Source organism: Gymnoscopelus microlampas (assembly GCF_963454915.1).
Source record: "Gymnoscopelus microlampas genome assembly, chromosome: 20".
NCBI lineage: Eukaryota > Metazoa > Chordata > Actinopteri > Myctophiformes > Myctophidae > Gymnoscopelus > Gymnoscopelus microlampas.
The window spans coordinates 17843616-17859927 of record NC_139957.1 but is presented as its reverse complement, the minus strand read 5'-3'; the positions used below and the strand labels follow the sequence as shown (position 1 = coordinate 17859927).

Sequence of the window (16312 nt, the reverse complement as noted above, 5' to 3'; positions counted from 1 at the left end):
GAGTCTGTGAACCTTGCTTGAATGCTCAGTGAGTACAGGGACAAGCCGATTATCCAATGTCCAGTAATTAATACCTACTGGGAGATGGTGACCTTTTTGCAATTGTAAGAAGGAGGATGCAATGAGCAGGACATTGAGGTGGACAACCCCCTTTAGTCAGTTTGTTTTTTTGTGAATGGAGATGTGAGGGATTCATTGACACCCGAGTCCATGAAATGCAGAATGTGGCTTTACCTTAACATTTTTGCAAGAGGTCTGTCTTGGTTTTGTGGTACCTTCACAAATTAAATGTCAATAATTGCATGATTATTGAACAGTTGCTTGCCATCTCCCATTAGTATAGCCCAAATTAGCAACTGTTATGTTAATGACAAATGCTGACATTCTGGAGGTAAAATAGTGGATACAAGAAGAGGGGGCACTAAGGAAGAGTGGACACCTTGATCTAAAATTGGCTATTTTGTCCAAAATGTGAAAACATGAAATATTTAAAAAATGCTCTGAAGTTGTGTAAAGTATACATAATTTGAACATGCATGGTACATCATTATCAGACCTAAATGTATCCTTCAACTTCTTGTAATGTTTGTATAAACATGGTTTTGTAGAAATGTGTTGCAATTGCAGAAATATTAGGCCTTGATTGGCGAATGTTCAAGAATGTTCTAATCATGTATACTTTACATTACTTAGGACCCTTTTCCAAATATTTTATTTTGTATTGTAACATTTTTGGAAGCATTGGCAATTTTACATCGAGGTGCCCACTTTTCCTTAGTGCCCACTCTTCCTGTTACCAAAAATAGCACATGTCTGCTATATTAATATAGGCTATTTCCACCTCCCTCCTCCCTTTAACAGTTGTCATGATAGAGCGAAGGCCTACATCATTTTCTCGGTTTGTGGTGCAGGTTTCTCCCAGCTGATGGTGACGTAGATGCGCGCCTAGTGTGTCTGACTTTTGGAAAAGGGGGGCGGAGGGGTGTAGGGGCGCAATAGCAATCGCACATTTCTATGTATGCGATTGGAATAATACTGCTATGTATTATCACAAGGATAAACCTATGTGCTCTTCAGACATCGGCACAAGCTACGGAAACTGACTTGCATCCCGCACCGAGGACCAAGGGAAACAGAAAACCCGTATAGCCATTCATTCCGATGGCGTGCCAAATGAAAATAGCGATATGCGCAACGAACTGACTCGCGTTTGAAGGGATGTAAGTGTAACGGTCGTGGTCATATAATATTTATTGTGCTGTGCCATAATAGCATCTGGAGAGAGAGGACACCCCAAAAGGAGATCACTTCGAAGGGAGCTTTCCGGCGGACCAGTGAGTTGAGGACCGACATCACAGATCTTCTTCTTGCGCTATCGCAGACGGGAGAAGAGGAGGAGGAGGAGGAGAAGAAGAGGAGGAGGAGGAGGAGGAGAGGCGCTGATTCACGGCTTGCGGGAGAGCCGTTCGGAGGGGCTCACACACAGGTTCCATCTCCACCACCAAGGCTGCGACCTTAAAATAACGACCCCCCCCCCTCCTCCCCTCCCTCGTCATTGACAGCTTGGCGACCGGTCTCTCCGTCAGACGGGGTAGATCCATAGAGTTAAAGGGTAGATCGGGGTAGAAGGAGAGGACGAGAGGCGATCACCTATAGAAGCCGGTTTGATCCAATACACTGGGGCTGAACGTCTCCGTGCAGGACAGCGATCACACCGCAACGGGAGAGAGAGAGGAGCACGTTTAGGCTGGAGAGACGTTCATAGAACCAATTATATCCAGGCGACTGTTGACAGACGAGAGAGCGATATAATACATCGGGTTGGAAACGGGCAGCCCAAAGCAGTCTCTTTATAAACTCTTCGGAATACAAATCCAGGTAGGCTAAATAGTGCATTGATGTAGCCTAAACTGATGTTAAATAGCCTGTCTTAGTGAGTGATGCGACCTGGCGTTTTAACCATCAGTTCAACAAATACCCCAACAGTCTGGCGAAAGGTTTATCAAGCTCACTTTTCACATTATAGCCTAGGATACCGAGTACAGAAATTGCTACTACAGCTGCTGTTGGATTTAAATGAGCCCATGTCGTTGTGAGTTGGATCAATGTGGGTTGCAATGTGTCAGTCCATCGCTCTGGCTGAGTGAGGGGGGCCGAGGGGGCGGGGGGCATACCTGTCAGTCTCTGCTCTTCATAATTGTGCAGATACATATGATGCAATGACATGGTGGGTGTGACATTAAGTAAGTAGGCTATATAGTGTGCCAAAAGCATTACAAAACTAATATAGGCCTTTTGATTAGGATAGACAGACGTCTATGATTGGATTTTGTATTATTGTTATTCTTTTTAATTATTATTATTATTGGATTATTATTATTACATTAGTATTATTTGTATAAGATTGGACTTGTCTTGGACGTCTATCGACCGGGCTATTAATATTGTAGCCTACATTTAAGAGGTTGGGCTTGCCGGTTGCCTTGGCGACATTTCCAGATGTTGACAATCAAGGCCTGTTAATGTTTTGACAAGCAGGGTTAGCCTAATCTTATTCAAACGCGCAGCCTATACTGTACGTGTGAAGTTGTAGCAAATGTCTATCGGTGATACAGTAGCAAGGGATTCCCCCCCTGCTTCAGGTATATAGGCAACACAGGGCCGCATATTTATTGTGCAGTGTTGCCATGTCCGCTTATTATAAGCTACGTTGGGCTTGTTTTTCTGTAAAGTTGCTAGTAAATATTGGTTAGTTGCGGGTTGCGTTTTTTTTTGGGCTTGTTTCTAAAGTAACTTTGCTTATTTGGGCTTGTTTCCCAATTGTTTAAACCAGTGGTTCTCAAACATTTTCATGGCAAGGACTCCCCCATATTAATATGTAGGCCTATTTGTCCACAGACCCCCCCCCTGAAAATATTACGTGCAGGGACCCCCCCCCCCCACACACACACACACACACACACACACACACACACACACACACACACACACACACACACACACACACACACACACACACACACACACACACACACACACACACGATCTGTGTTGTTAGAATGTTTCAAGAACGTTCCAAAATTGAATTCCAAGATGTTTAAAAAAAAAAATAGCAGATCTACAAGCTCGAGCTCAAGCTGAGCTTGTAGCTTAGTCGCTTCTTTTGGGCTTGGTTGCCCATTTCTCTCACTAAACCTGGCAACACTGGGAATCGGCCACTCTGTGTCTGTGATGATTTATCAGCAACAGCTGAGGTTGTCCTGTCCCCCACCCACCCCCGTACCCACCCACCCCGTGTTGCCTGCTGAGGCTATGTTTACGGGGGATCTCAAATAGCCACCTTAACTATGCACCTTAAACATAAGACTCTCTTTCCCAAAATAGGGAAAGAGATCCGAGATGGGCCTACGTTAGCACTCAGCTCATAGATGCCTGTCTCATCAAGTGTCGACCGCATTCTGACCAGTGTTGCCAGGTTCTGCGAGAGAAACAAGGAACCAGTCTAAGAAAACAACAAGCCCAAAAGAAGCGTCTAGAGGCCACACGAGCGTCGGATACTGGTATTTAAAAAAAAAACGAAACGATTTTTGCAAGCAACTTTACAGAGAAAGAAGCCCAAAGTCGCTTATAATAAGCGGACATGGCAACATTGATTTTGACCCTGTATCTGCTCGATGATAGGATGCCAACTTGTTTGGTGGGATATGAGCCTATAATTCTAAAAGAAAACTGAAACTCACTTGTCTACTTATCCACCTTTAGTTTAGCTAGAAACGCTGTTGCAGCAGCATGATACGTTATAAAGCAATTTGATTTTGAATAGGCTAGAGGCCTATTATTTGGTTACTATTGAATAGGCTTGATTAAATGCCAATGGCATATTCACAATGCACAACACATTTGCTTAAAACAGTAATTAGTATGCAAATTATTTTTGTGTAGCTCTTAATTGAGGAGTCATAGTTCCGCTGCTGGTTACACATAGAGAAATGAAATAATGGTCCACTATCCATTGCCTGTCCCAAATGCAATTTGTGGTGCAGGCGTGAAGAAATCAATACCTCACAAATGGTAAAACACTGATATATTATCAGCTGGTGACTAAATTTAATCACCTATGGGGTTTACATTGTTAACATCAGGATCTCATAATGGATTGCAATCAATCAATCAATCAACCAACCAACCAACCAACCAACCAATCAACCAATCAATCATTGAAATTGACTGTAGTGAAAAGGATTGGGTTGAAGGCATTGAAGCATTGTGTTTTTTTTCCTCTTCTTTTATTTTTCTTGTATTCTGCTGTATTAGACTGTTGTTGGTGGCGGTGGAGGCAGAACCTATACTTACTTACTTTGGGTGGAGATAGAACAGTAGGCGACAGTAGTAGAAGTACCATAGTTATTAGATGTGCTACAGTTGGACCTTGAGCACCTTGCATTTCAACAAAGGCATATTTATTAGACAGGTGAGGAATTCACTTATCTATTAATAATTCATTATTTTCTCTCACTATTAGACCTACAATAAAAAAAAACACATTGTTGTATTATGTAATGGGCATTATTAGAGGATCAGCATCTCCAAATCTGAGGCCATGGTTCTCAGCAGGAATCCGATGGATTGTGCAGTCTGGGTAGGGAGCAAGAATTTGCCCCAGGTGAAGGAGTTTAAGTATCTCGGGGCCTTGTTCACGATTTAGGGGAGGACGGAGCAGGAGATCAGCCGGAGAATCGGAGCAGTCGCTGTACCACACTGACGAAAAGAGAGCTAAGCCAGAAGGCAAAGCTCTCGATATACCGAGCAATCTTCGTTCCTATACTCTCACCTATGAATTGTGGGTCATGACCGAAAGAATAAGATTGCGGATACAAGCGGACAAAATTAGTTTTCTCAGATGGGTGGCTGCAGTGCCTGGCCGGCCTCCCCCTTAGAGATAGGGTGAGAAGTTCAGTCATCCGTGAGAGACTCGGAGTAAAACCGCTGCTCCTTGACTTGGAAAGGAGCCAGCTTAGGTGGTTTGGGCATTTAGTACGGATGCCTTCCGAGCGTCTCCCTAGGGAGATCCTCACTGCACGTCCCACTGGGAAGAGACCCCGAGGCAGACCAAGGACCAGAAGGGGGGATTATATCTCCACACTGGCCTGGGAACACCTCGGGATCCCCCAGGAGGAAGTTGCTAATGTTGCTCTGGAAAGGGAAGACTGGAAATCTCTGTTGGAACTGTAACCCCGTGACTCGATTCCGGATAAGCGGTTGAAGATGGAATCAAAACTAGTATATGAATGACGTGTCAAGTGTTTACAGTAACTCACTACCATTTCAAGATGATATTTCTTATGGTATTTTATAAAGATACAATGGCTGATGGATCAAGGCAAGTGGTTTTGCCAAGCAATTAGCTTGTTGTGCTCCATGCTACTGTAGCGTAGCCCAGACCTTTTAGATTCCCTGTGTCGATCTGGTGGTTTGCTTTTGGATTTATCTACATGCCTTGCGTTTGCCTTTTTGTTTAGCTAATATTTTTCAAGATTAGGTTGACTGCTCTTTTTCACCAATCCCCTGGTTCATTCTATTTCTACTTAAATTGACACCTGGGAGCTGCCCAGCACACCAGATTTCTTCTATTGAAGTACTGGGAATCACTACTAATTGGAACTAGCGAGGGCAATGTAATTTCAATACTGATAAATGTAGTAACATTTAGTGTCACACACATTGTGTTTAAATGTAACAACTTTATTACTGTACGTACACGGAACGCGTGGTCAGATTCAGATAAGTTCTTTATTGTCCTTTATTGAGGAAATTATTTTTTCCCAGTCTGTACACAATCAAATACCCAAAACAGAGTATAAACAAACAAGAACATCACAATAGCACAGTGTGCCCAGGCTATTTAATCACTTGAACTCTATAGACCGAATCGTCATGATATCACCTCAACCAAAAAAGTATTTTCGAGTAGATAACGTCATCACATTGGAGCAGTATTATTCATTAAGCTTATTTCTGAAGAGCAGGATTATGATATTGTTGACTATTATGTTGACCAACTAGACATAGCTAATGTTATGAAAACGTCCATAGACATTCTACCATTCAAACATTCTGATTTGGTCTAGCGTCCCGTTTCCGGGCATGTCATGATAGGTGAACATTCGGCAAACATTACGGAAAAATTCACGAAACTGCAGTGTAGTTGACTGTATTGAGGTGGTGGCAGACGTCATGGGCTATGGTCAGTGTTCTGTGAGTGGTGGCACACTGTCAAATCCTCAGTGTTCGTTTATAACTTTAATTGTATTATTATTATTATTCTTTTATACCTATCACATCACACAGGGGAACTTCACCCAGCTGAGTGCTGCCCACAGAGGAGCGTGGAGGGGGGAGCAGTTAGGGGTTAAGTGTCTTGCTCAGGGACACTTCGGCACATTGCTGAGAGCTGGAATCTTACCTGGGACCTCCGGGGCCTCCCGAGTCCAGGCGGGCTCAAAAACCATTCAGCCGATTTAAGTGTTGATGTCATTAACCCTGGCATCAATATTCGGGGTGTTATAGGTCAAGTTCAATGAGTTGCATGGCGACATGTGAGCTTGCAGATTGTCTATTTTATATGACAAATTATGTATAGGCTTAAATGGTTAAATTACCACTATGGATTTTACTGTGCACTGTCAATGAGGGCTGTCAGGTTGGGACTAGGGGAAGGGGGGGGGGGGGGGGGGGTCACATGGGAATCACTGACCTACAATATGTACCCGTTGCCAGCTGACTAGTTGGGTTAGATAAGATAAATCCACTGATATCTTAAAGCAGTAGTTCTCAACCTGTGGGCCAGGGCTACTGTTGATTTTCAGGTGTGCCCTGATCCAAAAAAGTTTGAGAACCACTGTCTTAAAAGAAACTGGCCCATTACAATGGGAAATTACAGACAGGTGAAATTCAAGGAGTAAGGATTTAGGTGCAGAATGTACACAGTTCCAACAATACTAAAAATAGAATATAGACGAAATCTAACAGCTTGAATCTCAAATACCAGCATGGGACGAAAATACAGCAAGTGTGCAATCTGTGTAATGTTCTGCTTCAGTAGTTGCTCCCCTTGCTTGTAACATGCTAAGGAACTCTCCTTTGCCTTTAACCACATGAACCCTAGCATCCCTATCCTGGGGTCGAAGAGATTTGGTGTAGCGGATAAAAAGAGAGGACCAAGTACAGATCCAACCCGGTCAACTAAAAGTATTAGTTTACCAAGTATAGAGGGTTTAAGTGGTTACATTTTGTTTTCCTCATTCATTGCTGCCTCATTGTAGTTTCTACCCAGCCATGAGAGAGAGAGAGAGAGAGGGGAGCTTAAATGTGGGCCATTATTATGAAGTGTGGGTCAAACGTGTGTGTGTGTGTGTGTGTGTGTGTGTGTGTGTGTGTGTGTGTGTGTGTGTGTGTGTGTGTGTGTGTGTGTGTGTGTGTGTGTGTGTGTGTGTGTGTGTGTGTGTGTGTGTGTGTGTGTGTGTGTGTGTGTGTGTGTGTGTGTGTGTGAGAAAGAGAGACACAGACAGAGAGAGGGAGAGAGAGAGCCATGGGCAAGGAAGCAAGGAAGACTGTATGCGAGAGAGAGATAAAACTGAGGTGTGTGCATGTATGTGAAGAGGGTTTGAAGAAGAATCCAAGAGGTCAGCAGTGCTCCTCTGACTTAGAAAAAGACAGAAGCACCTCCCTTGGGCTGACAAAGCCTTCAGTAACACTAGCATCATGGCAAAAACATGCAACTACAATTTTAGGTTTCCTTGGCCTGTAGTTGAACTGTACACAATAATTTCAGTCTTGAATGAGTCTTGAGCCCTTGTCTGTTGTTTAAAGAAACAAGAGTAATCAGTCTCCCGCCTTAGAGGTTGTGCTGTTCCTTACACCCCAAGTAGTAGTTTTCAACATATCTTATTTGGGACCAAAGAGTTGGACGGACGGACGTTGTAGGCCATTAGATTTTGAGATATATTGTGTGTAAAGTTGACATTTTGGTCTGAGGGCGGCACTAGCAGAAATTTCATTGGGTCGTTGAAATTGTTAGGTTTCAGCCTCTGAGTCTGGGCATCATGAATGTGCTCAGCAAGTTTCATGGAAATCCAGCCATTCGATTTTGAGATATCCTGTGTGTAAATGGAAGTTTTGGTCTAAGGGTAGCCCTAGAGGAAAGGCCCTGAGTTAACCAAAATCAGTATGGTTCATTAATGACGATCCATACATTTGATTTTGAGATACCTTGTGTACAAATGGAATTGTTCGTCTAAGGGTGGCACCACAGGAAAGGCCATGGGGTTCATCATTTGGGGAGAAAGAAGGTAAAACTGTTAGTGACATGGTCATGACATGGTCATCTTTAGAGCCCTGTCACTAGTGGGGCTGAAAATCCAGGCAAAATAAGGATTCATTCCTTCAGAGGAATCAGCTTTTATTTTTGCATGATTTGTATCCCACACCAAGTATTCATCTGCTCTCAGACGGAGAGAAAGTCCCATAACCAGTGTAAAAACCTTTGCCTTCAGAATCAAGTATTCTCTCATTAAGTCACAACTTTGTCACTCAATTATTTTCTCTCAGCTTGTTTTTGTTTGTGTTGCTGTGTCTCTTCTCTCGGGAATGGCAAAGCTGGCTCCTGTCCATAGAAACAGCTCTGCTGATTCAGTTATATTCTCATTCCATTCCTCTTTCCTTCTTTCTCTGTCTCTCTCATTTCCTCTACCCTCTTTTGTTGTCATCCCCTCTCCTCTACCCACAAGACCAGTATGCTTCATGATCAACGTCTTTGTTACTTTAGATCTTGTAGACTTTCATTTCCAAATGCTACAGACACCATTTGTGAGGGTATTGTTTAAAAAGATCTGTGCTCTAACTGAAATATCACAAGTTTGATCTCTACAACTGTCAGCGTATGTATCCATCAACAGCAATGGGCAGTTAATTTGAAGTGTCCTTGAGCAATATTATCCTGAATCCCTACCTCCTCCCTCGTAGTAAATTTCTCGATTGTGGCCTAAACCTTCCAATGTGTATCTAAAATTTTACACCCTCCCTGACAGCTGGCTTGAAAGCAAATCTCATTATGGCATAATGCAGACGTTATTAGCTCTCTTATGACCTTTGCTTATGAAATTAGAAAATCCTTTTGTGTAAGGAGTAACAGGTAACTGCTTTGTTCCAAAATGGAATATGAAAGAACTGGAAAATGTACTTATTTTTAGTGTCTTCAAAAACTCCAGCCTGAATATGCACACAAGACCTTGCCAGAAACATCAACAGCTTTTTGTAGACATTTCTATGTTGACACTACTCAGGACCCAGAGACAATATTTGGCACTTAAATTGGTGTGAGTCCTTCAAACATGCCAGGTTTTATTTGACTAGCCACAACTTGGCGGAAAGAATTCTTTCACAGGTCTGTCAAAGGACTTGTCAGTGATCCAAATTGGCTGCTCATGGGGCACAATGTTAGATATCCATTTTCACAAATTTTGTTTGAGAATATCAAGTAGTTCGTGTTTAAATATATGTAAATATAAAATTATATGTATTGCATTTGAGTTCATGTTGAGTTAACAGAAAATCTGTACAATACACATTGAAATGTATTGAACAAGATTATATTCATTAAAAAAAAGGAAATCAGTTCATTATTTTCTGTCAGAAATAAGAACACAAGGATGTGACTTTTGGCAAATCAAGAATAGAACATTTAACACTCAGGCTAATGAAGGTACAGTGAAGGGACACTAGCTTGATTTTAATACAATTTCTAATTCTCATTCTCTGGTGTGTTCCCAGAGACAGAATGATTAACTGTCACAGGATGTGGTGGTATATCTCTGAAAGATAATTATAATTGAGCTTAACCTGCCTGTGTGCCTTGGGAGCCCCAAGGTGCAAAGCCGCAACAGGGGCCCCACCTAACCTCCTGGCCCACTAAATGATCACAGAGCCAAGGAGGATAGGGCCCGTTCCTAATAAAATCCTATAGTGTTAGCCTTATAGCTGCTCTGAGCTCATAAGTTAGGGGTGGATAACTGTTCTCCTTGTTCTCATTGCCTCCCATAGTCTATCAGCATCAGAAGAATTCAATTAGAGTTGAATCTGTACAGATTTTCTTTTTTCTTCTTCTTTTTAGAAATTCTGACAAATTCCTTGTTTTTATTTAACCCATTAAAACAGGGCACTCTGTGCCACACTATGAGCTTGTATATCTGCTATTTTTGATTAGCCAAAGAAATCTAAAATGACACAGATGTGTTCCCGGCTATAATGGTTTAAATGAGTGTTTCTTGTGGGAGGATTTGGACAGGGCATTTGCACGCTTTGAGTTTGCCTCTTGACAGTCTCCTGCCTCCCCTCTGCTGCCCCCCACCCCTTTTGCCAATGTGACATTTTGGACAGTGCTTAGTTTGGCAACATTGCACACCTGCTGATCGAGCTGCATTACCCTGGAGATTTCAAGACAATCCCACCGTATTTCAAACTGAAATTGTTAGGGCTTTAGCCCAAATCTAAACTGCAAATACAATTTTATTTTAAGTAAAAAAAGAAAAAGAAAAACATTATCTACAAGGTTCACACAGTGGTTTACAGACCTGAACATTTTATTTTTGCTTTTTCTGAATATGGGGAAGTATTTTCAGGCCCGCCGCACGCAGATAACACAAAGGTCTCATGGTTATACCGTTTGTAAAATACGAGGCAGAAAGTCATTTAAGTTTCACATAATAGGATAATTTGAATACTTGCAGTCATCTTAATTCAGGAAAATTCTCTCTTGCGGCTGTTGCACTGTTTCTCACTGTAAAATGTATGCATGGTTTCACATGCCGGTTTGATAAGGCAGTTGTTACCACAAGAAAATTAGGAATTTAAAATGATTCGGTTAATAGCCTTGGGGATGAATAGCTTAACTATACATTGATTTGAGTTATTATGGGATTCAATATTAACACACAATAGGCTACTTACTCATTAATACATGCATAATGTATTAATATGAAGTAATAAGTGATACATATGTAATACGTAATATGTTAAACTAATAATAGATGTATTACATATTAGTGGTGTTAACCAGTGGTGTGTTCTACCGTCAGATGCTGTGTACGGCGTATACCTTGAGATTTGTTTTCGTCGCTACCGTATACCTTCAAAAACTGTTTCATCCATTGAAAACGCGAGAGCGTATACCCACGACCACGCGCATCGTATCGTAGCGTATACCTTCGGAAAAAAACTAGAACACAACACTGGTGTTAACTGCTCAAACATGTTGAAATGTGTTGTGTTCATCTGTTCAATCAACTCTGTTGTCTCTTTGTCTTTGTGAAGTAATTATCCCTCTGGCAAGAGAATCAATATTTTTTTTTTACTCATACAGGTACAAGCAACGAAATGTTGGTGAGAATGTTCCACAAAGACTGTGCTAACACAACAATACAACAAGATTATGACAATAATAATAATAATAATAATAATAGTAATAATAATAATAATAATAATAATTGATGTACTAAAAAAAAAGTTCAATAGTACAGGTAAGAACAGCAGGTATGATAAACCTCTTTCAAGCAGGTATGGTCAAATCTCAGCAATGGGGGATGTGCAGAATCACGTTTTAATTAATTTGACTACTTGCACTGGTTTAGGCACTCATATCACTTGTTTTGTCTCTTGTCTGTTGTGTGTTCAGGTGGCGTGTGTAGACTAAGCACAGCCCAGTGCTGGATCCCAGAGGGACTGTTAGCCCGGTAAGGACCCCTGAGACGAAGGAGGGTGCATGGAGGGCTCAAGACCGGTGAAGCCGGGTTCATGTACCTACCTCTGCTTGGGGCTGGTCTCTGTGGCTGTGGGCTTCGTCTGCGTGGATGCCCGGACCACACCGAGTCCTTCGCTCTCCCCCAACAATGGTACTTCTTGTGGGGGCAACTCCAAGTGCACGGAGGGCATCATCTTGCCCATCTGGTACCCCGAGGATCCATCCATGGGAGACAAGATTGCTCGGGTCATCGTGTACTTTGTAGCTCTGATCTACATGTTCCTGGGCGTGTCCATCATTGCTGACCGCTTCATGGCCGCAATCGAGGTTATCACGTCCCAGGAGAAGGAGATCATAATCAAGAGGGCGAATGGGGAGACCACCACCACCACTATCCGGGTGTGGAATGAGACGGTGTCCAACCTCACCCTCATGGCCTTGGGCTCGTCTACCCCTGAGATCCTGCTCTCCGTAATCGAGGTCATTGGACATGATTTCAAGGCCGGTGAGCTGGGGCCCTCGACGATCGTTGGCAGTGCTGCCTTTAATATGTTTGTCATCATTGGCCTCTGCGTGTCTGTGGTTCCTCAAGGAGAGGTCCGCAAGGTCAAACATCTCAGAGTGTTCTTCATAACAGCGGGCTGGAGCATCTTTGCTTACATCTGGCTCTACATGATCTTGGCAGTGTTTTCTCCCAATGTGGTGCAGATTTGGGAGGGTCTGCTCACACTGGCCTTCTTCCCCATCTGTGTGGTCCTGGCCTGGGTAGCAGACCGGCGGCTGCTGTTCTACAAGTTCATGCACAAAAAGTACCGCACGGACAAACACAGGGGCGTCATCATCGAGACAGAGACCGACCGTTCCAAGGGTATCGAAATGGATGGCAAGATGGTCAACTCGCACTTTGTGGATGGCGGCGCGGCTATCAATCTAATGACCTTGATTGATGGCAAAGAGGTGGACGAGTCCCGGCGTGAAATGATTCGCATCCTGAAAGACCTGAAGCAGAAGTACCCAGAGAAGGAGCTGGATCAGCTGGTGGAGATGGCCAACTACTACGCCCTCTCCCACCAGCAAAAGAGCCGCGCCTTCTACCGGATCCAGGCCACGCGCATGATGACGGGTGCTGGCAACATCCTGAAGAAGCACGTGGCAGAACAGGCCAAGAGGAGCGTCAGTGTGCAGGAGGTGCACGTGGACGAGCCTGAGGAGTTTGTATCCCGGATTGCCTTCGAGCCTGCCGTCTATCAGTGTCTGGAGAACTGTGGTGCTGTCCTTCTGACAATTTCCAGGAAGGGGGGTGACATCAACAAGACTATCTATGTGGACTACAAGACAGAGGATGGCTCAGCCAACGCCGGCGCTGACTATGAGTTCACCGAAGGCACGGTGGTGTTCAAACCGGCCGAGATGTTTAAGGAGATCAGCATCGGCATTATCGATGATGACATCTTTGAGGAGGATGAGCACTTCTTTGTGCGCCTCAGCAACTTGCGTGTCCTGGAGACGGAGGATGAGGTCCTGTCTGCCAACAGCCTCCCGTACCCCAAGGCCATGCTGGGCTTCCCCACCGTGGCCACTGTCACCATCCTGGATGATGACCACTCGGGCATCTTCACATTCGAGAGCAACACACTGCATGTGAGCGAGAGCATAGGCATTATGGAAGTGAAGGTACTGAGGACTTCGGGAGCGAGGGGTACGGTCATTGTGCCCTATCGTACCATAGAAGGCCTGGCCAAAGGAGGAGGGGAGGACTTTGAGGACACCTATGGAGAGCTGGAGTTCAAAAACGACGAGACCTGGTAAGAAAATTCCCATTTTTCTCATTCTTGAAGACTGGTTGTTGGGCCGGAAATATAAAATCATGGATTGGCTAAGAATATTGTTTATCAGTATTTACTTGGTTTGTTCACAGTTGTTGTGTGTTTTTTAAATCACTCGAGGCTATGGAAATTATATTATTTTAGGATGCATAAATGATTGATTTTCTAAGTGTGAACATTTTGTGTTTTTGTATATTAATTTGTTCGCTTTACTGTATGTAACATTTGCAGATGTTTGCAGATACATAAATGTTAAGTCTAGCTCAGCATTAATACTGGTGGTCTGCATGTTTATCCCACTGACTAGAACTTAGGTACAGCATTACTGCCGCTGACCCTTTTCTGTAGCATGCCATGGTTTATTTGATATTTGAGGGAGCCATTTGTTTCCATTCATTTCAATACGGTAAGAAAATCAAGACACAGAGACATTAAACTTGCTTAAGATAGGTCATTCAACACACTATGATTGTACCCTTATTCCTTTGTCCAATTTATGATTGATTTCTCAGATCCTCAGATTGATTTAAAAAGTCTTGCTGAAAGTAGTCACTGGAGAACAGAATTATTTTCAGACGAAATTCTAATATCTGTTGTTTAGACAACATTGACTCAATCAATGGACTATGTTTAGTTTGAATGACTATGGAGAAAAATGGTTAGTGCTGTGTGCCATATGTTTACATGGCAGTAGCTATGGCAATTACATGTATATATTTACGGCAGTATTTGAAAGGAGTTGGATCTTGGCATCATCAATAACAACGCTTTGGTAATATTTTTGTGACATTTGCACTCATGTCTTGGTGCATTTTAAAAGCTACAGATGGAACACTATTTCACAGTATTTCACCATACCCTCAGGATGAATGTCACACACGCGTGCATTTTCTATATGCTTGATTTTTCCACCCCCTGTCAAGAGATTCTCCCTTTCATCAAAGGACTCTGACAGTAACCCTGTGTATGTATTGCATGCAGTGGTGATTTGACTTTGGGATTTGTCACACAACTGTGGAAACAGGGAGTCTGTGTCCCCCGATCCCCCGCTGCTCTAATCCCTACTGCTTTGTTTTTTTAAGATTTATTTTTTGTCATTTTATACTTTATTTCAGATATGTAGGTCAGTGTAGACAGACAGGAAGCCAAGGGCAGAGAGAGGAGAGACATGCAAGACAAGATGGGGGTCAGATTCGGACCCGGGTTCCTTGCGCTCACTAGGAGCATATGGTCTCCGCAAAACAAAGGGATCTGTGCCAGAATTGCCACACGTTGTTATAATAAATAAATTATGAAAATATGAAATAAGTACAATTACAACAAGCTTGGACCCATGTGTGACATGATGCTCCAGCACTTCCTCTGATATACTCCCATGCGTAGAGACAGCAGTATGTGGACAGCACGGTGCCTCATAAGAAATATCGATTTGTTTATTTCACAGCTTGCATCTCAGACATTGGGACCCTCTGGCTCTGAATCAAAGTGACATGCGTCTGTAACCCCCCCCCCCCCCACCACCACCGAGGGCCCACTCAGGGCTGCATTCGCCGGCTGGCTGGCAGGCAGGGTCTGTGTTGTGCTCTGGGGCGCGAGCTCCGGAGGGCTTAAGCGGTGGGGGGTGGTCTCTGTGATCAGCATGCTCCTGGGGCCTCGCAACCTCCTGGGGCTTTGCTTGATTGGCACGACGAGAGGGGCTTCTTTGAGCCACGGCTGAAGTCTGTAGGGATGCGGAGTCTGTGTGTGTGTGTGTGTGTGTGTGTGTGTGTGTGTGTGTGTGTGTGTGGTGGGGGGGGGACTATTATTAGGAGACTGCTGCTGTGATGTTGTCGGTATTGTGAGGGAATGCTGCTCTATCGATCCGTTCGTTGTGTTGTGCATCGTGCTGAGAGTTAGGCGTTCCTATACGGCTGTAGCCGCACAAAGTCCGGCGTGAGAGTGCACAACTTGATTCATACTGGCCAGTATTTATCAAACCATCGTTAATAAACAAGAGGGATCCAATTTAGGCATGTTACTTTCTGCTGTCACCTATTTTACCATGACACTTTCTAGGAGAAGAATTTGAATATTTTAGGTTCAAAACATCAGTTGAAATCCATTGCCTTTAGGGTAGAAAGGGATGTGTTAAGTAGAGCTTGGCTCCTATTCCTGTCCAGTGCTACCAATTTTAGGTTCAAACCATGTGTCAGGAATACCAGCTATGAGGGAGAATTGGATCAAATAGTGACGATGATTTTAAACCATGTGATTTAAGCAGAGTGAAACAGTTATTTTAGGCCTCTCTCCATGTCATTCCATTACCCATTTGAGTTCCAGACCTTTGTGAGGGTGATTTATGTTTCAATCAAAGCTCTAGATGGAGATGAATTGGCAGGTCGGGTGAATGAGGTTGTGCCAAAGGTCTCACCTCTGACCCCTTCACAATGATGTAAAAGCAGCAATGTTTTTCTTACATACACAGTTAATATCCATTTGTAAATTCATTTAACACAGAGGATTTTACTTTGTAGCCATCATTGGAAACTCAGTCCAACGCCATGATCCTAGTGACATTGCAGAGGAGCGGTTGTGTGGTCATCATACTCAACGTAGGTGATATGATAATGAAGCAATCAGAGTCAGAATCACTTTAATCACAAGTACGATAAATGTACTGGGGTGACATTGGTGCGGGGGACATAGTATTGAC

The 16312-nt window shown here is 43.3% G+C and overlaps 1 protein-coding gene across 2 annotated transcripts in view; it reads left to right on the top strand.

Annotated features, from left to right (window-relative positions):
• The first annotated feature begins 1610 nt into the window (after window positions 1-1610).
• slc8a3 (solute carrier family 8 member 3) overlaps window positions 1611-16312 on the top strand; it is a 119125-nt gene continuing 104423 nt past the window's right edge. For both annotated transcript variants that reach the window (XM_084045646.1, XM_084045645.1), the window contains exons 1-2: window positions 1611-1878; window positions 11729-13599. In XM_084045646.1, the coding sequence (XP_083901772.1) occupies window positions 11816-13599 (1784 nt within the window). In that variant the 5' untranslated portion in view covers window positions 1611-1878; window positions 11729-11815. The remainder of the gene's footprint in view (window positions 1879-11728; window positions 13600-16312) is intronic.